At 34.9% G+C, this 23,442-nt stretch overlaps 1 protein-coding gene, 1 long non-coding RNA gene and 1 pseudogene across 2 annotated transcripts in view; 2 read left to right on the top strand and 1 right to left on the bottom strand.

The window, feature by feature from the left end:
- The window catches only part of LOC126876821 (organic cation transporter protein-like), a gene marked incomplete at its 5' end in the record, with an annotated part of 130,907 nt that extends 124,904 nt beyond the window's left edge, over positions 1-6,003 (top strand). The window contains 5 exons of the mRNA XM_050639684.1: positions 2,316-2,614; positions 3,221-3,333; positions 3,525-3,739; positions 4,365-4,713; positions 4,999-6,003. Of these exons, the coding sequence (XP_050495641.1) occupies positions 2,316-2,614; positions 3,221-3,333; positions 3,525-3,739; positions 4,365-4,713; positions 4,999-5,179 (1,157 nt within the window). The remainder of the gene's footprint in view (positions 1-2,315; positions 2,615-3,220; positions 3,334-3,524; positions 3,740-4,364; positions 4,714-4,998) is intronic.
- A 5,508-nt stretch (positions 6,004-11,511) lies between these two features.
- LOC126876819 (carcinine transporter-like) lies at positions 11,512-23,111 on the top strand (annotated as a pseudogene).
- LOC126876829 (uncharacterized) lies at positions 18,458-20,632 on the bottom strand. Its single transcript, XR_007694543.1, has 3 exons — positions 20,546-20,632; positions 18,815-20,218; positions 18,458-18,597 (listed from the first exon to the last, which is right to left on the bottom strand). It is a non-coding gene; the product is annotated as an uncharacterized LOC126876829 (long non-coding RNA).
- Positions 23,112-23,442: the final 331 nt, after the last annotated feature.

Raw genomic sequence — 23,442 nt, 5'->3', positions numbered from 1 at the left:
TATTTAAAAAACGATATTTTGTTGGTTTTATGAATATTGATTTTTATAACGTGAGGTTCTTCTACTCTTAGTTTCTATTAAATTAATGATACATATATTTTAGAATGGCTGTCGCAATGGTGATGATGATGATGGTGATGATGATTTGCGAAAGAAGATGTTGAAAATTACAGACAGCATAAATAATATTTAGATTTCATGGAAGTTGATTTTTGTAATGCGAGGTTCTTCTATTCTTATTTTTCATTAAATTTCTATGTAGAAAATTATTAAACATTTGGATATAACTGGGAGATTATTTCCGTTCATGCGTACCGGAGTTACTCGATGGTCTCGTACCGAAGCTGATAACCAACCCAGATTTTCAGGAAAGCGATTAATAGCTTAAAATTTATTCGTGCGAGATAATAATCCAAAATGTAGTTAAAGTTTTTAAGCATTGTTTGTTAGGATTACGAGAAAATGATGAATTAACAGTTATGTATAGACACGTTATATATATGTAGGAGGTCCAGAGCGTATTGGGAAAATTTACGGCGAATTAAACAGGAAATTCCGAGATATCTGCTCAAAATATCTGATTTGTGGAATTATCCTATAGCTATTTTATTTAATAAAAATTAATTCAGGTAATTTTAGAGAATAGAAATATCTGAAACTCGTGATTTAAACGAACGTTCGTCATTTTGGTTTATTATGAATTATAAATTGGTTCATTATGAAGCATGAAAAGTAAAAATCAATGGTACAAAGTGATCTTAAATAAGGAAGCGAGTTCCATGCTAAACATGGTTCGAGCATCGCAATTATAATAAAGCAAAAAAAAAAAAAAAAAGAAATAACCACTGAGCGGTAATTATCAGGAAGCCACTAGTTACAACTAATTGAAGGTGATTCCGGATTAGAAGCAAGCCACTATTAAGTGGCTAACACGGTTGCTTCATTAAGAGCAATTATTCCCTATTTTACGGCAACTACAAATAGACGTTGTTCACTATGATATATTTCCACGTGTTTATCGCATCTTGTCCTGTTATGCGATTAAAGAGTTACAACCTTGCGTTTCTAATTTATTGGACGTATACGCACCAGACATTAATTTCGTCTACGTATTCGTGAAATTGCGAGATTCATTCATCGCGAAGGTCAGTTCAATTGTTCAAGATAACTTCTCATCGTTTTAATCTGTTTTCTTGTACGAAAATAGAGTAATATTTACTTGTCATTGCACTGTGGATATATATCGATATGTTCGTTCAGGAAGTCAATTGTTTTCATCGAATTAGACTCGACTTTCCGTAGAGAATGTTCGTTTCGACATAAATATGTGTCTCAGGCTTATCGATCTTTCAATATCTACCATAAATAGCTTAACAAGGTAACACACGCTCGTGTTTGAATTATGTAAATGATCCTTTGACTCTAACGATCCGTTTATTCACAGTTAATTTATGATATTGCTAGTTACGCGTGATTCTACCTTTTGTATCTTTAAGAAATACAGGGTGATTGGTAATTGGTGGTACAAGCGGAAAGGGGGTGATTCTACGCGAAAAAAGAAGTCGAAAATATAGAATAAAAATTTAAAAATTTAAAAATTTAAAAATTTAAAAATTTAAAAATTTTAAAATTTTAAAATTTAAAAAATTTTAAAAATAACGTCAATTGAGACAACGATCTACAGTGAGATCCGTTATAACGAGACGTGATAAAGTGCACGCGTACCGAGCGAAAATTCAAAATCGATTTTCTCGAAAACAAAGCCTCAAACGAAAAATTTTTATTCTATATTTTCGACTTCTTTTTTCACGTAGAATCATCCCCTTTCCGCGTGTACCGCCAGTTATCAACCACCCTGTATAATTCGTAAATAGAAACGTATTCTTGTCGATAAGTATCGAAACACTTACGGAAATTTAAATGGGCTTGAACAATCATCGGGAAATTATTAAAGTCCTTGTTATTAGATCTAAACACGATTTAATCGTAGAACTAAACACGTTTGTTAAATTAATCTATATATTGTATATCTACTTTTTATATATTTGTAACTCAAATTTTTCTTCTTCATATTGCGTTAAGTTGCCCCAAAAGTTTCTTTCGTTTTATATTATTTTATTGAATTACGTATGATCTATTTTGTCCCAATGAATATAATTCAATAAAATAATATAAAACAAAAAATAGTATGCGTCTATTATCTCCTTACGAGACGAAAGAAATTTCTGCGACAACCTAATATATTGTTCCATTCTTTATTCACAGAATATTTCTTTCACAGATGATTCTTCTAAATATTATGTTTTTTATTCCAGTATTAGAATACGCTGGACCAAAGTGGAGGACATTCGTGGCGAATATGTCGATCGCAGTATTCTTCATGTTTGCAACTTGCATTCTACCCTGGATCGCCTATTATTTGGCCGACTGGAGGATGACCTGTATTGTCACCTCAGTTCCTCTTGTTCTAGCCGTAGGTACGCCATGGTTGATACCGGAAAGCGCTCGATGGCTGGTCAGCCAAGGTCAGATAGACAGGGCCATTAAAATCCTTGGTAAATTCGAGCGAATCAACGGCACCAAGGTGCCCGATGACATCTATAGACGATTCCGGGTAAATAAACCGAATACCGCAATCTTTTCCGTATTTTCTACTTTTATGATCTTTCCTGCTTTATGTGCGTTCTATAAATACCAATTTATATGCCTTTAAGCATATCATATAATCATTTTCTTTGAATAGAAGTCTAATTGGGTCTTTTACGTAATGAAAATTTGTTTACAATCTAGTAATTTTATATCTTATTCATCACCTAAATTGCCAGCGATAAATTGCTGTCAATTTCTGTTATTGTCTGTTATTGTCTATTTCTGTAATGTTATTTATTGAATTTGTATATTGTTTTTATCTTTGAAAATTTTTATACAAATAGATTAAACATTTGGAAACTGCTCAGTCTATGAATAGATCATGGCAATATCAACATTAATGTACGATATAAGGAGATAATCGACTTTTAGAGGTTTGATGTTTTATAAAGTAAAATGAAAAAATTTGCGAACGTCCAAGTAAACTATTTCGAAAGGATCGTCTCATACAAATATAACATAAACTTTCTTCCGGATTTTATCGTAATCTTTGTACACATAACAGATTCACATAAATTTGTAAGAAAAACAGACAAACGACATTAACTAGTTAAAAATTTGCTAATAACAGGAAACCTGTGCCAGAATCTGCAAAGAGGAGGAAGCAGACAAAACGTACTCCGTGTTGGATCTATTTAGAACGCCACGACTACGGAATATCACGATTCTATTTATTGTTATTTGGTTCGTATCGCTATTAAACAGATATCAAATAGATTGACGTAAAATCGGAATTGTATCTTGTAAAAATCTCACGAACAGTTTTATATCTTTTGTCTAAAAATACTTCATTTCTGAAGCAAGGAATTTGCTTCTCACATGAAATATGATAGCGTGCTTTTCTTTATCATATGAAATTGTTTTACGAAATATAGGATGGCGATTTCTTTGGTGTTCGATGGTCACGTACGAAACGTCGATAATTTAGGCCTGGACGTGTTTGTTACGTTCACGATTGCTGCAGCAACCGAGCTGCCTGCTGACACGTTCTTCACGCTCGTTCTTGATCGATGGGGCAGAAGATGGCTGGCATGTGGTTCCCTCGTCATTTCTGGTATCTTCAGCATCTGGGCTTCTGCCGTTTCCAATAGTTCGTACATTTCGTTTTTATATATTCACCCTTCTATATTACTGATCAATCTTCTAAATAACCTAAGTCGATAATTCTGACTTAATCAGACGAATATTTTTCATTCGTATAACATTGTGCTTTTTGAAAGAAAGAAAATGTATATTTTGGAATATTTATAACATGCAAATGCTTGTAGATTATTTGCTACATTGCTAGAATAGTTTCCAAGCCCTATCATGTATCCGTTGTATAGATATTTTATTTCCCCTTCTACTGCTTTGATCATAAGATCGCTTCGTATTTCCGCATATATCAAAGGGCGTTGGCAATAGTCCTCAAAATGATGGGCTTCAGCGCTCCAGCAGTGCTATATGGCTTTCAGTAGCCGTAATCCATAATACAATCCCTTAGATTCAAATTGGCTAGATTAACGTTTTATAGATAAGAAGCTTATTGCTTGTGCTTAGCTTAGAGCTAAGCACGCTTATATTAAGCTTAGCAAATGCTTGTATCAACTATTGCAGACAACCAGACAAATTACAGACAGATAAAATAATTTCTTCCCTTTTTATTCCTTAAAATTTTCTAAAATTATTTCATGAAAAATTAGAATTAAAAACTAATGCTAAAAATTTTTTTTCAGGTATATATACAGCTTCTCTGGCAATTCTCGGTAGATTTTGGATAAACATTTCATACAATATCGGTCTCCAATATGCGGCTGAAGTATTACCAACTGTGGTTAGAGCTCAGGGTGTAGCTTTGATACATATAATGGGATACGTTGCTAGTATCCTCGCACCCTTCGTAGTCTATCTCAATGTTGTGTCCTCGTTCCTACCTCTTCTTGTGCTGGGCACACTCGGAATTATGGACGGTCTTCTGACTCTCTTTTTGCCGGAAACATTGAATAAGGATCTTCCGCAGACGCTGCAGGACAGCGAGGATTTTGGAAAAGATCAGAAGATGTGGGATGTACCTTGTATCGGAAGGTAAAATCATATAAAGGAACTTTCGGTCTCCTTTTTTCAAAGATATTCACAGATCTTCAAGCTCGAAGTTCAAGATTCTCAAGCATTCTGTTAGATCTACATCTTCGTATGCTTTCGTATTATTTTCTTCTTAAAATCTGTTAAATCTCTCAAAAGAAAACTGGACTATCTTCTTTCTTCAAATGCTTTTTAAATCTTTTGAACAGAAGAGAAGGATCGAGTTGGGAAGTTATTCAAATCTTTAAGCGATTGGATTCAATATTTTTAAACGCAATGTTTTGACAGGAAACGCGAGGACGAGGAGACACCACCGGTCGCCATGTTCCGATCATTTTCTAGATGCAGTGCGAGGAATTCGATGAGAGCGTCGCTTCGCGGTGAACCTTTAAGGAGTAGCATGCTACGGAGATCGAGTATAAAATCGAGGAAAAGCGAAAACTCGATCACAGAGGTCGAAAGGCTGTAGCGAAACGTTCACCACGAAGTACAATATTTGTCGCGTTGATCTCGAGCAAAGAATCTTTAGTCTTCCAAAAACGTGCAATACATGTATTAGAGTAAGACAAGTTACTGAATCCAGGAATCTTAAATTCCACCGTCATTAATATTCATTATCACAAAACAGCGGATTTTTATGCAATTATGGGTGATTCGAAGATACGAAAATTTATAGAATGCGTATGACGCAAAATTTTGTAAAATATCCAAAAGTACAGCACTATCGATGATATTTAATGGATAGAAACATACTTTTGCCCAAGTCCTTTCGATTGTATCAAATCTTTCAATTGTATTATTGTATCCACGAAAATATGCATTTGCATAAAGATCCGCAATGCAATTATCATAGCAATTTTTCATCAACAATGATTGATTAAAAATTCAATCATTAGGCGAGCGAATAAAAATTAGGGTAAGAACGTAGGTTAAAGTAATTGTCGTAAATTGTCGTGGGTAGTTAATGTTAAAAATTAGTACTTTCCTTTGTTATAAAAGTTCCTGAAATTGTTCGTACAAAAGCTCCATCTTATAGAATATAGTGCAATAATCGTTATACTAGTAAAATAATAACATCATAAATATACAAAATATATTAACGAGATGAAAATAATATGGACAACGTGGTGTATGGCCACGAGTTTTGTACATATGTACGTGTAAGTATTTGTAGATCGATTAGCAATCGCAGAGACCTCGTGCGCATGTCACGCGACGAGATAGCGCGATTATTTTTATTATGATGTAAATCGTTCTTAGATGTTTTGTAATAAAACTTGCCAGTAAAACCTTCCCTGGATTCTGCTAATAGTTCTTCACCACTTGTTCCTTAGTCGATTGAATTAACGATACAAATAAGTATGAGATTATCTTAGGAAATCTCATTAATATTTTTGTCGACATCTGCGACGTAAAAGCGGGGTAATAATATTTTGAAGTTTTGACGACGCGTTGCTTACTATAGATATTGTCTGTACAGGATTCATCAATTTTTAGAGAGCCTAGTCTCGCCAAGATGGAGATAATCCTCTTTAAAGCTGAACGTTTTAACACGTAATCCCACTAGCAAGCCATTGCAAAAATGATATTTCGATTAATGATGGAAAATCGCTTTTGAAGACAGAAAAATCTTCTTCGAAGGAAAAATTTGACCTAAATCTTTCGAATAAAATTAACGTAAAATTTGTGTTACGCCACGAGGCTTACCACAGGCTGTATTTTCTAATCGTCGCTCGCGGCCCTACAGTGTCGCAGGCAGACCGCCCTATCTGCCCGTCGGATCATATACAATGTATCGACGAGAGCATAGTTGTTGCCAAGCAGCGAGCTCTAGAAACGTCGATTTTTGACCGTTACGTTTTTCACGCAAGAAGAGGCATACGTGATCATAGGCGCGAGCGGTGGCGTGACCCGAGCATAGTGGGGGTCATCTTCCAAATGAGACAAAGGAATAATCGAAGGGGATCAGTTCCTTCTGACGAGTCAAACGTGACACTTCGACAAATCTGACGAGCAAACGAATTTATCTAGAGATATCGTAAAGTCGAGTCAAATTTCTGTAACATATTCATCATATTATTGTAAAATATATCATTCTATGTTAACCTGTTAATACAGTGTTACATTCATTAAACCACCTCTGTTGTCTTAACCGAAACAGGGGAACGACTATTTCGCGGCGTCGATTAACATAGTCGTCGCGAGAATTTACGCCTCTCGCTGACGCGTCCTCGCGACCGCATCTCTCCGCGAACGGTCGTACCAACTGTAACAAAGCATTTATTGACAAATTTAATATCTTTCTCCATAATCTCCATAAATCTGCAATACCCTTCCTTTGTATTTGTGTGCGTTATTGAATTGAATAAGACACCGATATAACAAGTTATAAATCACAGTTTATTCCAACAACGTCTCTCCGCGAACGGTCGTAACAATCTGTATATAAAATCGATAATTTCAGCATTCAACATGCTGTATATTATAATGCCAAGTTCGCGTTATGTTCATAAAGAGTACAGAGATAATCTTCCAAGAAATTTCTCCCTAGAAGTGCTTGAAATCTCTTCTTGGAGAATCTTAGAAATGCGCGAAGAATATTCCAATTTCAGAGTGTTTTTCGAGAAATATCGTCGAGCTACAAATACCTGGAATTCGAATCGCAGCGAGTATTCGACGTATGCGTGGGAGTCGTTCGTGCTGTTACAGTGGAGAAACATGTTTTTGTTTTTACGGAGGTACAATTCAAGACTAATTGTAGATGTAACGCGATTTAAAGCTATAATAAGCGTGGAAAAACCATTCGCGATCGGCCAATTACTTTTTCCACTGTCAATTTATTAATTACGATTGCTTCTGAAAGTTTTCCTACGCGTAACTGCTAAACGAGAATTTTCCCATAGATCCCAGAAATTTCGTACACTTACTTTGCCATACCAGCTACCACAAGCAACCAAGAAAATATCGATGTCTTAATTTTCGCAACTTTCAGACATTCTTGAAATTTAGATAAATACAAATACAAATGCAAAACAATGCCGTTATAGATAAATACAAAAATTTCGAAGTTTTCCGCTTCTCAGAGAAATTTTGCTTGCATGTGTACGCAGTGCTCAGAAACTCGGCAGATTTAAGCCTAAAAGGATTAAAATTCGATGAAAAGATTACGAGATAATAAACTTCAAAGTCGATTACCACGGAAGTTTACATCGTGTGAAAGATTTGTGGCGGATCGGTATCAACAGGACGCCGACAGGTCGAGGCATCAACGCGGCGCAACACCTCCCGGGCGATCCGCGGGTACCAACCGCCAACACTAGAGGGCTACGATGACAACGAGTCTGTCTGTCTAACTCGCTAGCGGTCGAATATACGAGCGATTGATATAAATACCGCACCTAGCGAGACTCCCTCTACGTCTAAGGCAGGGACTACCGGGCATAGCCTTACTGACGAGTCCACCGGTAGTCCCGGGACGAAACGCACTCTCTCTCTCTTTTCATTCGTCACAGATTAAAAGGAATATTCTGACGAGCAGCTCTTAATAGTTTCAGCGTCTAATCCTCTAAAAACGTGACATTAATTGTTCGTGCCAAAGAGGCAGCTACGAATTGCAAAATATCGCGAGAATTCGATCTCGACGGGCGTAGAAAAGGCAGGGACGGGAGAACAAAAGAGGATAACGTCTCAGATTTAAAAATGCACTTGTCACATGATTTTTAAAACTTGTTTTTTTCGGTATCTAAAGCACACTTACAAACACGATTTTTTTTTTTTTTAATTCGGCGAGCCGCGGAGAGCTGAATACGACTTTCGTATGGAAAGTCACGAAGGTACGATACGTTATATTTTTGCGAACTACTTACTTCATCTAGTCGGTTTTTTTCTTCTTTTTTCTTGAAGGAACGCATGGATCTATATCGCTCTCTTTCTCTTCTTCTTCTTCAATGTAATTTTCACGTAGGAGACTTATCCGCCTCAAGTACGTATTATAATCTTTTATTGTAGACCATCGACGAAATGATTCTTCTCGATACCGTTTAGTAGCATCGTTATGGAAAATTCTTCTCTCTTCTCATTTTAATTCCCTTAACAGTCAATGGAATCCGATGCTATGCGCACAGCTACGTACGTGCAGTGCTATATCATCTCTACTCCATAAATATCGTTTACTGCCCCAATGTTAAGGTTCAACATACGAGAGTTCGCGACCTTTATCGTAGTTTCTGTTGCTAATTAATATTAACGTGATGCAATCTGAAGCGACGAGTAATGAATATGCCCCTCTAGCGTGACGAGTTATCAATCATACATGTTACTAGACGATTGTACCATTATTCGGTGCCAACTAGTAAGGTTGCGGAGAAGCATGTTGTCGACGACAGACGAGATTAATCTTACTGATTGCAGTCTTGACACAGACACGCACATATGTAAATGGGACACTTGTAAAGTTTCTATCACGATCGTTGTATTCTTTTTTTGCTTACGTAAAATGTGAAAGGCATTGTGACTCGTTTGCGATCATTGATAGTTTGTTTGGTGAGTGTGCTGTTATGAGTGGGATTAGTAGATGAAAAGATGATTTAACGTGGCGATTTTTATGATTGTAAATATTGACATCTTTTGACGCCGATTTGTATGTTTTTTTAATATTAATATAGAGTGGAATAGATACACCATTGGGGATTAAATGTTTTTAATCTTTCGTTTCTAAGCTTTAATTAATTACGTTTCAGAGTTACTCGAATGAACTATATCTTAAAGAATAAAATTCGAGTTTGATTATGCGTTCGTAAAAATTGGATTAAATTTGAGTTATTGCCACTTGAAGACACTTCGTTACAATAATCATTGTAAATAAAATTAAGAAGTTAAGTAAAACTAGGAACATTATATTTGTCTACGATTTTTTACATTTCTGCGAGACGCACATGTTTCATTGCTAACGAAATAATTAAGTTTATTATAAAATATGAAGGTAAATACGCTTCGTATTAGCAAGTTAATTTTCGAAAGCTAAATGTAGATATTATTATTTGAATGTCATAAATACCCGATACAACAAGTACATACATGAAGTGACACACACTTGTGTATTCATGAGTTTTTAATTGCCTTCTACGAGTTTACGAATTATAAAATTTTATAATTACAAATTACACACTCGAATGATAGATTATTTAAATATTTAAATACGTGTAATAAAATTTCGATTTATTCGATAAATATTATGTTCAGATAAACTCTCCGTTTTGTCTACTTTTCATATCTTTTGGAATCTTGTTAAAAAATAATGAAAAATGGGGTTCGTTATAAATTCATGATTTAGTTAACGATGTTCAAGGACGTTTAATCTGAAGGATCAGAAGGAAAATCACGATCGTTACGAGACAACGTGAGAAAATTCAATGCCGCAGATTGTCTGAAATCAGCCATAATCGCATTGTTACTTACTGAGCGATTCTTAGATCCTTTAGTTCTGTTTGTTTTGCCGACGAAACACGTATAACATAATCTGTTACCGATACTAGGTGATAAATGAACAATAAGGAAGTGAAACTGGTAAATTCCATGAAGGAATACATTATCAGTTTGGAAAAGATAGATGATCAAGATAGATCACGATCATTATGTATTAGTATGGCAAAATGAAGACTGAAATATTTGTACAATATTACAGTAAATAATTAATAACAGATTTCGTGTTAATAAAATGATAAAAAATATTAAATTTAGGTTTAATATTTTAAGCATTTAAAAAAGATGGAACAGAAAACTGTGATAGGCTTTGATCTTTGAGTATTAGATGGTACGATAAGTATCGTTTTCGAAAAAAGAGTATTAATAAATGTAAAGCATTTTAAAAATGAAAATTTTCCATTAGCAAATTTCTCGTCTCCTCTAGTCAGAAATTAAAATTGAATGAACTGTTTTTGGGTAATATTATGGAATTCTCTTTAGTTACGTGTTTATAATACATAACAGAAATGTATCTATTATTCAAGATCCATCGTTCTACTGTTATGGAAACCAGAAGCGAACACAGATTTCCCTCAGTCCGACCTCTACACAGTCAGTGAAAGCATTTTCATACAACAAAGTAAAGATAAAAAATTTTCCTTCGACGACGCAATGCGATTCCAGTCACGTTGCTTAATGATCTATCAAGGTAGACAGGATTCTTGAGGAACCAATGTAATTACGTGACTACGATCATAATTTTTCTAAGGTCTCTGTACCCATAAACAATATTGTGATCCCGTTTGTTATTTAATATAATTACTTATATCTAGTTATATTTAGTTATTAAATATTAGCATGGTTTACTATATGTAATTCAGTAAATCGGTACAAGATCTAAAGAAAATATTTCTTACGTATGATTTTGACGAACTTTGTGTAAAAATCTATAAAACTAGAAGTTGCTTAGTTTATATACAGATAAAGAAAAGCATCGTTTATATCGTCGAGATATCACATTTATATCATTTTAAAAATAAAAATTCTTCATCAATGCGAAGAACATTTTCATAAAAAATTACGAACAGAATATCTCGATTCTACAATCTACTGTAAACAAGATAAGTATCGATAATGAATAAATCTTGACATTGAATTTTATTCAAAAAGTTTTATTCAAAAGTGATATCAAATAATCCGTAATGACATTTATTACTCCAATCATATCAGTCAACTACTACCTACCGCGTAATACGCGATCGATTTTCAAACGCACCCTCCCCGCCCCCCGCCCAAATAGAGTTTCCAGTGTAATTCTGTTATTCTTGAATTTTTGGCTTGTTTTTCATTTTTTAGCTCACTTTAAAATTTCTTCTGGCTTCAATTGTGCTACGATTTAAAGTTTTCCGTGTATACGTTTAGGACGTTACTGCGTGCGGAAATAGTACAGAAGGCCTCTAATTATACCGTCTACAATATTATTTATAGACTTTGAACCATATAGTACATAAGTATGTAATTGTATATCTGTCGTGGTTCATTTTATCCTTCTCTGTTGCGTGAACCAGCGGTTAGGAGCGACACTAAATCAAGTGGGAATGAAACTCGTTGAAACAACGCTAGACATGGTAACGGATCCATGACTGTGCTTCTGTTATTATCAACGCCAGTAACGGTTAAACCTATTGCATGTGTGTAAGTTGGAAGTTACGTACATAACTTATGCACACCCGTTGTGTGTTTCGCGATCTCATATTTCTTTTAATTTGAATTTTATGAAACTTTTTGTTCGATAATTGATGTGCCATATTACATCCGTCACATTCAATGTTATATGGTGTAATTTCTTCAGTTGTGGTGTTATGTAAGTTACGAGGTCATTCCTGTGTTTGGACATGTGTTTGGAATGTAGTGTGTATCTTTCTCTTCGTATGTACATAGTGAGTAGAGACTGTCTGTCTTTCGCTAGAAGAATATTCTGCATATAGTTATTTACTGTTCTTGATATTTGATTTTGGAAATTTAATTTTCGCTTTGCTTGTATCTTCGAGCGTAAGGTGAAATTTGTACAGACATATCTAGTAATTTGTTAATCGTACTGTTCGAAATTATTGTGTGTGTGAATATTTCGGTGAATATAAACTACGAAAACCTGTCCTTGATTTTTTATGGTAACAAAGCAGTCTTTTCAGAAGAAACAATATTCATAAATCAGTCCCTTCGCAAAAAGCTAATTCTACGAATCTTGTTAGAAGAAACCGGTTGACGAAACTACGTGTCCCTTCAGGAGAGGTCTAATTTATAGAGGTAGCTTGCAAGAAAAAACCAATCTCACAAAAAGCTTGAGCATTCTTAATTAATCCTCTTTAGAATTCAATTACATTTATGCCTTTTGTAAATATTAATTCTAAAATAACGATGCTAACATTTCTAACCTACAGAGTATCAACAAATAACATAACGCAATTCCCCATTTCAATTAAATATGAAAAATATACTAGAGTCGATCCAAGATCAAACCCGGTAAAACAAACGACAAATTTACCTGAAAAATCCACTGAATTCGTTTCAATACATCCGTTATTTAAATTGCAAAAATCAGTTGTGTTTCAACGTCAATTTTTAACACCGTCCATATATCGCAATTTTAGTATGCGACAAGACGACAATACAATTCATTTCAACACCATTGAAAAGTATGGCTGGCTTCGGACAACCGGTTTCCGGCGTGGCGCCACTATGCTTTGGAGAAACAAGGAAATACATATGTATGCACCTTGCTTTTTGTGAGACAGAAGAACTCTGTGTTTCTGTTCTACCAACGTCGCTGTTGCGACGATTTGCCGCAAACCTAAATGGAGTTCGATCAATGGCAACGCGAGCACGTAGTCCTCGATGTTCGCGATCGGAAAATCGAGTTTTCCAAACTATTTCTAGTTTCGCCGGTTCCACTGTCAATCAACGTTTCTTCCTTTGGTTCCGTTTCTCTTCGATTTTCTCCTTTTTTATTGGCAAACACGTGTCACCGAGTATAGTGTTCGTCTTCGCTAAGCAAGCTTCTATATCAGCGATACGCGAGCCGGTTTCCCCTTCATATTTGTACAAGACTTCGTGAACATCGGACGTTTTTCTCCTCTCTTTTCGAATAAGAAAATCCTATCGTTGTTTAACTAACAATTGCATTTCTTTAAATGGAAATGTGGTCGTGTCTCCTTTATATTTTCAATTAGCCAGGGAATTTAGGTTTATTGCCGTGGAAACTTGATCGGTCGTTTACGTAAGGATCTGCGACTTTGCTTCATCTTCGAGGAAAATTTCATCGAATACAATCGTTTCACTCAATGATTGGATCAGTCGAGAGGGAGATTCCGTGACTGCCTGTATAAATATTGATCATAGCGTCTCTTGAAGGGAAGCTGTACCAATCTTGTTGATTTAACTACTGATCCTACTTTATCCTCGAGAAAAATTACTTACTTTGATTGTTTGACCATTAATTTTAGCGTTTCTTCGAGGGAAACAGTGTTGATCGCTCGAGTCTGCTTCTTTCTCAAGGTAAATTGTATTTACTATTTACTCGATCAGCTATTTTATTTTCTTTTCCCGGAGAAACCTTGTTTCTCGCCTGTTTGACCATCCGCGCTATTTCTTCTTTGAGATAAACTGCAGCGATTATTCGTGTAATCAACAAATCTACTTTTTCTTTCTTTACGAAGGAAATCGTGTGTTTAACGAAATCTCGCTTGTTTAGTCATTGATTCCGCTAACTTTTCCAAATAAATCGTCAATCATTCGCTCGATTGCCAATTCTAATTTTGCTTCGAAGCAAACTGCGTTGATTATTCGTATAACCTTTTTAATAGAAACTGTTTTTCGCCTATTTTATCGCCAATTTCCTTTTCAAAATAACATGTATTAATTATTCGTTTAATCGCAGATTTTATTTTATTTTATTTCTATTTCTATTTCGTTTTATCATCGATTTTCCGCCGTCTTCAAAGAAACCCACGTGAATTACTTTAATTACTTTTCCAAACTAATTTTATTTCTTTACTTTTAAATTAAGAAGCAGCAACGAAAATGCTACAATAACGGAAAAATTCTTCGGTTATCTCCACAAAGAACACGAAGGTATCGAACTTAGTGTATTGAGACATTTTGTTCGTTGGAAGTTAGTCGACGACATTTGGAACGGAAAGATACATTTGACATGATTTAGTGTGACGTTGAGAGAGAAAAATGGTTTGATCGAGGGTGCCCTTAATTACTAATTTCATAACTTGCTGTTAATCGATCTGACAGTGATATTAGTGGATGTGGTTGGTAGTGCCTGATTAATCGTGATCGATATTTTGAACAAAGAGCAACGAGAAACGATCAGTTTGGAGTTTCACTTTGACGTCGTGATAATTATTATAGCGATAATTATTAGTTCTACCTAAGAATGTTACTAATAAATTAGGAAAAAGAAATTTTGATTGGATTCTTGATAATGAGTGAAAATTAATTTAAAAGATTGTATTTGGAATTTTGAGAATCGATCGAGTCCTCAGTTTCAGTGCAATGTAACGTTATCAGTCGCGTGAGTTTGGCTCATATGTGATTTATGTGCAAGCTAAATGTTTCCAACAAATTGTAGCATATTGATTTCTCAAAGTCCTGTATCAAATGTCTTGTAATTATAAGCAATTGTTTCGTTTGGACGATCAAGGGTAATATACTCTATTTTTGATTTTAAAAATGCCGCCATTTGTGTAGACGTACACACGCAAGTATTTATTATGTAGACACGATGGCTCGTAGACACGAACGTTTCTCGTTGTCGTATTTTCCAAACAGGTTAGTTATTTCGAGCACTCGACCACTTTCTCGCTCCTGACAATGACATTAGTCATTCTAATCGATGTCTCGAAATCGATGGTTCTTCTGTCAGCTGTTTCGTTTCCGTGTTTATTCCATATGATAATATTGTTTCACGTATTCGCTTAAATTTAATTGGCAAATGATTAATTTCCCTGAATCCATTTTCAAGTAAACATATCAGTTTAACCTTTTGCTCTATCTGATACGAAAATGAACAATTTGATATAAAAATTTTGCGAAAGATCGATATATTATTTTACTTTTAACTTGGAAATCGTTCTTTTAATTTTTCAATATCTAATTAACCACCTCAGTCCCTAAGACCGTCTGTTTTAACGAATGGTAAATAATCAAATAATTGCGTTGATACATCAGAAGTACCATCTTCTTATATCCCTGATATTAGTGTTAAAACAGATTTGAAAAACCTTCAATTATTTCATTTATTCTTAGCCTTCGATGGCTTAAAATTTTCTCGGTTATTTTCCAATAGAGTTCAATATATTGATCGAAAACTTAGTTTAGTTAAGCACTGTAACCGGAAGTCACCCTTAAGTCGCCGGGTAAGAGGATTACGAGTAATAAACAAACAATATTAATCAGAAAATTATTCCATTCAATTTTTCTCCTGCATTTAATTAAATATGACAGAGTCAACAAACTTTCCTTCGGTTCTTCTATCTCATTTGCAAATCTATAATATCGATATCCAAACGATAACTCGAACACCATTAACCAGCACTCGAGGCTATTTCTTTCGTCGAAACTTTCCTCAGACATGCAGATATCACGTTGACATCGCCGCGTATACCGAATCAGCCCTTTTTAAAGATGATCTCGCGAGCGTGGTTCGTATGCAATTCAATTTGAACGAGTCGCGTGTCACGATTCACTTGACTCCCGGCACAGTAATTGGCCGGCACTCGAGCAAACACTTACACTTAATTTAACGTTTAACCGAATCGAAAACAAAGCGAACAGTTGCCGGACTTCGCTCGTTCTTTCAGTTCATTTCCGAACGTCTTTCGATCAGCATATCGGGTCTCCTCTTTCATCTCCGTTGCCTTTCAAAATCTAAAATCATAATTGAGACTTTGCTGCTCGAACTATGGAAGGGGAAAACGTGAATGACGGGTAAGATTGTTCCTGCGTTCTGTCAGAAAATAATTTCCTGTTTGTGGGAGAGGAAAGGAGCATTGTAATTGGAATCACAGAATGTGAAACATCAAAGGAACTGCCGAATGACATTTATTTCAAAGACTAGAAGACTGAAAACTTTGTTATACGACTTTTATACTGCTACGCCTGGAAATCAAGGATGGATTCTGTTTCAGCGAAATGAAGGACGAGAAGAGTAACTCTATATTGCCCACTGAAGCGACTCGATTGAGACCAAGATTGGAAAATTTCGATGATGTTCTGCCGTATGTCGGTGACTACGGGAGATATCAATGGCTGTTGTTATTGTCGTTACTACCTTATGGCGCGACGTACGCGTTTCTGTATTTCTCGCAATTTTTCATTACGATTATTCCCACGGAACACTGGTGCAGGATAGACGAATTAGTAAACTCGAATTTCACCGAAGAAGAGAGGTAAGTATGTATAATGAAGGAAAGAAAGAAAAGGAGATATACGTAGCGACGAAAGCTCCTTTAAACTTTAAACGATATTTTTGATTGTTCGTAGAAAGTGACTTTAAAATATTGTGAAAAATATGCGAGATATCGCGATTTCTGGAATTTCTCGAATTTTCGAACATTTCGAAAATTATTAGAAAATATTGTAGAAAAATTTCACGATAAGATACAAGATATTTTTGGATTACTCTGTCTGGACTTTGGTTCTTATTTTAATAATTAAAATGATCAATCATCTATCGTATGGGGTGTTTAGGATTAAGATAGCGATTCCAGTGACGAACGTTTATCCTTATTACGAACAATGTCAACGGAAGGACGTAAACTTCACAGAGCTGTTGAAGAGCGATAAGAGCCTGAGCTCATCGGGCTTCCAAACAAACAAAACGATAAAATGTACTCAATGAGAGTATAATTTTACGCAGATTCCATATCCTAGTATAGGAACTGAGGTGAAGTATTCACATCGTTGTCTGAATCGCATGCTTCGAAATTCTTACACTTCTGCTGCGTTCTTTGGGTCATTTCCGATCTACTCTAACCTTGTTATAGTAAATTTCTTAAGTTTAAAGAAAGTATAAGACGATAATTGTTAGTACGGATAATTCCTCGTTCCGATTTTACGCGAACGTTTTTTTCAGAGCATAAAGAACTCTTTCATTCATCGAACTGCGAGCAGAATCGAGATATAAAAATTCGAAGACCGCAGCAGGATTAAAATTATATTCTGAAAAATATGAATCTGGTTTTTCGCTGACTAACTCTTAACCTTGGTGATTAGCTAGATTGGGTATGCGACCGAGAATACCTCGTATCAACGGCGCAGGCCATCTTCTTCTGCGGATCCATCATCGGTGGTTTCCTAGTCGGTTGGATCGCCGATCAGAAGGGTCGTATCCCAGCTTTAATGTTCTGCAATGGTATCGCCCTTTTTGCCTCCATTTTCACTGCCAGCGCAAATAGTTTTTGGTCATTCGCCGTCTGTAGGTTTCTCACTGGACTGGCGTTCGATAACTGTATCAACATTCCTCTGATTATCGGTAAGCCTTCTACGAAGTAGAAAGTGCGAGAGGTTCGACCGATAAGCCAATGTTTCAGTCACGCGAGAGACAACGTTAGTATGAAGTCAATGTTTCTATTACGTGAAAGATGATGTTGCGTGAGAAATTTTTGATGAATTGTTCCTCGAAGATAATTTTGACGTTGCTGTACTCGATTGAACTATACGGTTCGAGTTCTTGATTCAAGAGCTTTTGCCACCACCAGAGATGAATATATTGATTTTGTTATTGTTAAAGATCGTTTCATCGATTTTCATGTCGTCGAGGATAGTTATATCTTGATATTCTTAAATCGAGTTATACAAGGTGGTTGGTAACTGGTGGTACAAGCGGAAAGAAGTCGAAAATATAGAATACAAATTTTTTTTTAATTCTTCCATCGAGACAACGATCTACAGTGAGATCCGTTATAACGAGACGCGATAAAGTGCACGCGTATCGAGCGAAAATTCAAAGTCGATTTTCTCGAAAACAAAGCCTCGAACGAAAAATTTTTATTCTATATTTTCGACTTCTTTTTTCGCGTAGAATCACCCCCTTTCCGCTTGTACCACCAGTTACCAACCACTCCGTATATTCGTTCGAAATGAAAATTATCACAAAATTTTCAACACGTAATTCGTTTAAATACGTTAGAAGCAAAACACGTGCATTATGTAGCGCTTTTTGTTATACGGACCAGCTCAAACTCGGAACATTCACGTTTGCAGAGTAAACGGATTAATTTAAAATCGGAATTATATTTATAATCTTACAATTATCCTACAATTATGTTGATGGTATCGTTCATTCGGCTCGTCATCAATTGCTCCATATTAATAATAACCGGTTTCACTCGATAAATCTTCCATGTTCTATTACTGCAACATAAAGAATAATCGTCGTTAAGTATCTTGATATAATAATCAGTTATTCCGAGAGTCATCGACGATCAATTATCCCGCAGTACTCGAATATATGGCTGTTTCGAAACGAACGTTGGTCGTGAATATCGCCTTTGGCGTATACTTCGCAGTGGCCAGTACAATTTTACCATGGATAGCCTATTATATCGCGAACTGGAGATATTTTACTTACGTTACTGCCATACCGCTGTTATCTGTCGCTATCACACCGTGGATTCTTCCCGAGAGCGCCCGGTAAGTAAACTCCTAATCGTTCGATTATTCGAATTCTCAACTTGCGCTTTGAGATTTATGCAAATTTACTTATCGATCCATATCACTCGTATTTGCTCTGTTCAAGCTGGTACGTTTCCAACGGGATGATGGACAAGGTTGTTGAGAAACTACGGAGAACAGCTAGGATCAATCGCAGAAATCCAGACTCGCGTATTTGCAATATATTCGTCGTAAGTTCGATCAAATAGAATTCTAGAAAGCTTACGCGAAATCATACGGTACAGTGCTTGAATCTGTGCTGACAGATATATTTGATTCACGTCGAAAACACACAGACTCGCGAATGTATTTTAACATGCATAGACAGGTTTTAAAAATGAAACGCGATGAAAAATGAAATATGAAATGAAACTTGACTGTCGCGATTCCATTGTGGTATTATATCGATCTCGTACAAAATTTGAAGTAAATCTGGGAATTTATATAGAAATTATAAAATATTTACAATTTACAAGTACAATCGGGGATAAAAATAAGCTGCTATAGTTAATGGAAATAGATGTGAAGAAAGTATAATCAAATTAGTATCAGCCTCATATACTTGAGTTTTATTTATTATATTTCCTTCTAATAATATGCAGATAGTTCAGCAAATGATTGAAATGAATTTTTACATTTTCTCCACTAATCCACTTAGTTTTGTTCCCGACTGTATTTCGGATCAGAAAAGTATTTAATCAACCAACCACCCATTATATTAATAAATCTCGATATCAAAAGCCATGCCGACTAATTCCATAAAACAGAATGCAAAGTGCCACTGTTCGTGCTATCTATTAATGACGAATAAAATGAAAATAAAATTTCTTTTCAGTGTGTTATGAATTTTGAACTGTGTAAGGGCTAAAGGCACGACTCGTATTATATCTTTCGTTAATTATTCTCGAAATAAATTCTTGCAGAGTAACATGGAGGCACTGGACAAAATTCAAGAATCAGCGACGCTGCTCGATCTGTTCAAAACGCCACGGTTGGCGAGAAACACTATTCTTCTAGTTGCATTCTGGCAAGTATAAGATACGAGTTCATGTTGCGAGAAAACCTTCATAAATAACCGATACAATCTTGTAGGTGTTTCACCCTGATCTCGTTCGACGGTCACGTGTATTCATTAAAACTTATCCAGAGCTCGGTGTTCGTGTCGTTCTCGATCGCCTGTGCCACAGAACTTCCAGCTGGGTTATTACTCGCCCTGTTGCTCGACCGATGGGGTCGTAGACTCTGCGGATTTCTCACGATGGCAATGACCTGTGTACTCAGTATCGCTGAACTTATGCTGCATTCCAGTAAATATATCGATCTGTTTATTAAAGTAAAATTAAAACGATTATAATGACGTATTATTGAGAAAAATCTGAAATTAAGTTGATGATGAATGTAAAAGAATTTTGGCAACTTCGAAGGTATTAATCTTGGAAAATAATTATTTTGATGGAACTAGAATTTAGGAATTATTAGGAATTAATTTAGTGGCGAAATTGAAAGAGGTGTGCACATTTTAGAAGCAATAATTTTCTATATGTTGGTTTTCTAGAATTTGGAGATTTATAGAAGTTTAAAGTTTGTGTGAAATTTTAATTTGATTTTGATTAAGCTTCGATCGGACTATATTTTTAATTAAACTTACAATCAAGTATTGTGTACCCAGGATTAATTTTGTATTTTTTAATTTATTCCCCAGTGCTCGCGAAATTAGTAATGTCAATATTGTCTGTCTGAACATGGCAGCCAATGTTGGTCTTCAGTATGCAGCAGAACTTCTGCCCACGCCAGTCAGATCGCAGGGCGTATCTTTCATTCATATTTTCGGAATAGTTGCACACTCTTTGGCGCCATATATCACTGACTCGGTAAATAAATATTTATACTACTATTGTTGTTACAACATTTTTGAAACACCGCTAAGTACATCCACGTTCAACTTCTCTTTAATTTATTCCAAAAGATACAATAAGCGCTATTAGAAATTATGAAAAAGTTCTCATGTAAATTTTCTCATGAAAATGTAAAATAGTTTTTTTCTTATCTTAAAACAAGTTGTTTCCTGAAGAAGTTAAATATTATAAAAATCTGATCAAAATATTTCTCACTTTCTAGAAAGCCCGTTTTGGAAGTTGCAACCAACGCTTTTCTTTAACTGATCTTTAATCAAAAAATTGAAATTTAAAATAAAAAATGATGGAATAACTTAAGATATGAAACTATATTGGTTGAAACTTTCTAATGAAACTTTTTAAATGAGAAATACTTTGACCAGATTTTCATGGTATTTAACCTTTGCTCATATAAATTAATATTTGTTCATTAGGCTGCAATTTGGGAGGGATTTCCAATGCTCATTATCAGCACGGTGTCCTTTTTTGGCGCTGCACTGGTTTTGTTCCTGCCGGAAACTATCGGCCAGAATCTTCCTCAGACTATCAAGCAAGGCGAAGAATTCGGAAGGGACCAACATTTCTGGTCGTTGCCTTGCTACCATAAGACACACTTCAATGGACATCAACACTATCACTCCTGTGAACGATAATTATCTGATTTTTAATAATAATTCAATTAAAAAACACGAAGGAGGATTCGTGTTTTTTTAGAAGTAACAATATTACAAGCGGATCAGTCTGACGATTTTTGTACGAGAAAAAATCGGAACATATTATTTTTCTATTCTCCTACATTAATTTTTATTTTTATCGTTTACGTTTAAGAATTTGTAAGCCTTAATTCTAAAAAGAGCGAGCTTAGAAATCGTGTTCCTATATAATTTTTATTATTATCTTTTAAGAGCTTTTATAATTTTAATGCTAATTTTCACTTGCGTTACGCACGTTCGAATCGTTCAGCGGTTGGTGCTAATTTGATATTCAAAGATATTACGTAGAATAATATCGAAAATGTTACGTAAATTAATAATTACGTAATTTATTAATTACGTAATTTATTAATTACGTAAATAATAAATTAGGGAGATATAAATTTTTGATTCCTTTAATGTTTTTAACATTTTTCACTGGAATATATTGGACAAAATCTTATTTAAAAAAATAGTACGTTTAGATAATTTGTCTTTGTGAAAAGAAACAGTTTTATATCTTTTGAACGATTATCCACGTATTTTTAACGATTATTTATCTATTCGTTATATTTTTTTGTACGATTTTAAATAACGTACAATATTAATAAAATCCAAGCTTGAAGACTTTTTAAATTATTGTTATAATTTCTTCAGCACCAACTGCTGGACTTTTATTTATCTAAAACGAGTTGTGCGTACATTTAAAAAAAATAACTCTAATTGACTGTTTCTATGGTTTAGGAAGAAGAAAAAAAGAAAGGAAAGAATATTGTAAGCAAATCGTACCATCGTATGACGATCAGTGTTCGTCGTTGTGCCAATAACAACGCAATCAATCTGAAGAAACCTATTCATAGTATTCATAATCATCACTCACGTATACATACGCGTATACACTCACGTCCATAAGATTGATTCATCGAATAAAACTTCCATAAACCTTAATATAAGAAACAATTCTACTTTTTATTTGCACACACATCGACGAATCCCCCGAACAAAAATAAACTGCTAAATATCTCTATAATTAAATACATTAATGCTCGATGATCCTCGTTCATCATTATACGTCTAATCTAACTCCATCCTATAATTAGGAGTTCTACGATAACGATCACTTATGTTACAATGTATTAACCCTTAACAGCCGAACTTAATTATAATTAATTATAGAAAATGAAATGCTTCATTATACGGATATTTGAAGTAATATTCTGTATTATACAGGGTGTCTGGTAATTGATACTGTGATAACCAGTGGTTAGTTAATGTGGTTAATAACCAGTGGTACAGGATAATACTATGTGAAAGGATCTGTTGAAAATATAGAACGAGAGATTTTCGTACGACGTTCGAGAGAATGAAATTCTGAAGCTTTGTCAACTCGTGTTCACACGACATTCACGAAACATATTCAAAATTTATTTTCTCGAAAATACGAAGAATCATCAGTTACGAAACACTCTGTACTATATCACATTATTATATCACTATCGTATTGATAAGAAATGTCGATATTATAACTCCTTAAGACTCCCTTAATATTTATTTGCGATTCAGCTTAATATGTATTGGCCCTGTGTAGTTTCAAGATTAAAAATATAAAAGAATTCATTCCTGATTACGATATCGTACGTGATTTACAAAATCATCGACCGTCAAGGGTTAAATGAGAATTCTCTCGTCCAGAATTATTTTCCAGACGATCGAATTATATCCATTGTATCACGAGGATCGAACTAACTTGTAGCCTTGAACAATTATGTACAGTTGAATCTCTAGCGTAGGAATATTTCAAAGAATCTCAGGTTTTGAGGAACGATAGCTGATACTTGCAACGAACAATAGTATGTCTTTTTAATCGGTAACTGAAAGCAGGGGCTAGTCTCATAAGCACGCGAATGATTCTAACGATCGAATGATTCTAGTTGCTAGAATCATTGTTTAAAGGTGGT

Source organism: Bombus huntii, unplaced genomic scaffold (genome assembly GCF_024542735.1).
Source record: "Bombus huntii isolate Logan2020A unplaced genomic scaffold, iyBomHunt1.1 ctg00000097.1, whole genome shotgun sequence".
In the NCBI taxonomy this organism is placed as follows: domain Eukaryota; kingdom Metazoa; phylum Arthropoda; class Insecta; order Hymenoptera; family Apidae; genus Bombus; species Bombus huntii.
This window is presented reverse-complemented; position numbering and strand designations above follow the sequence as displayed.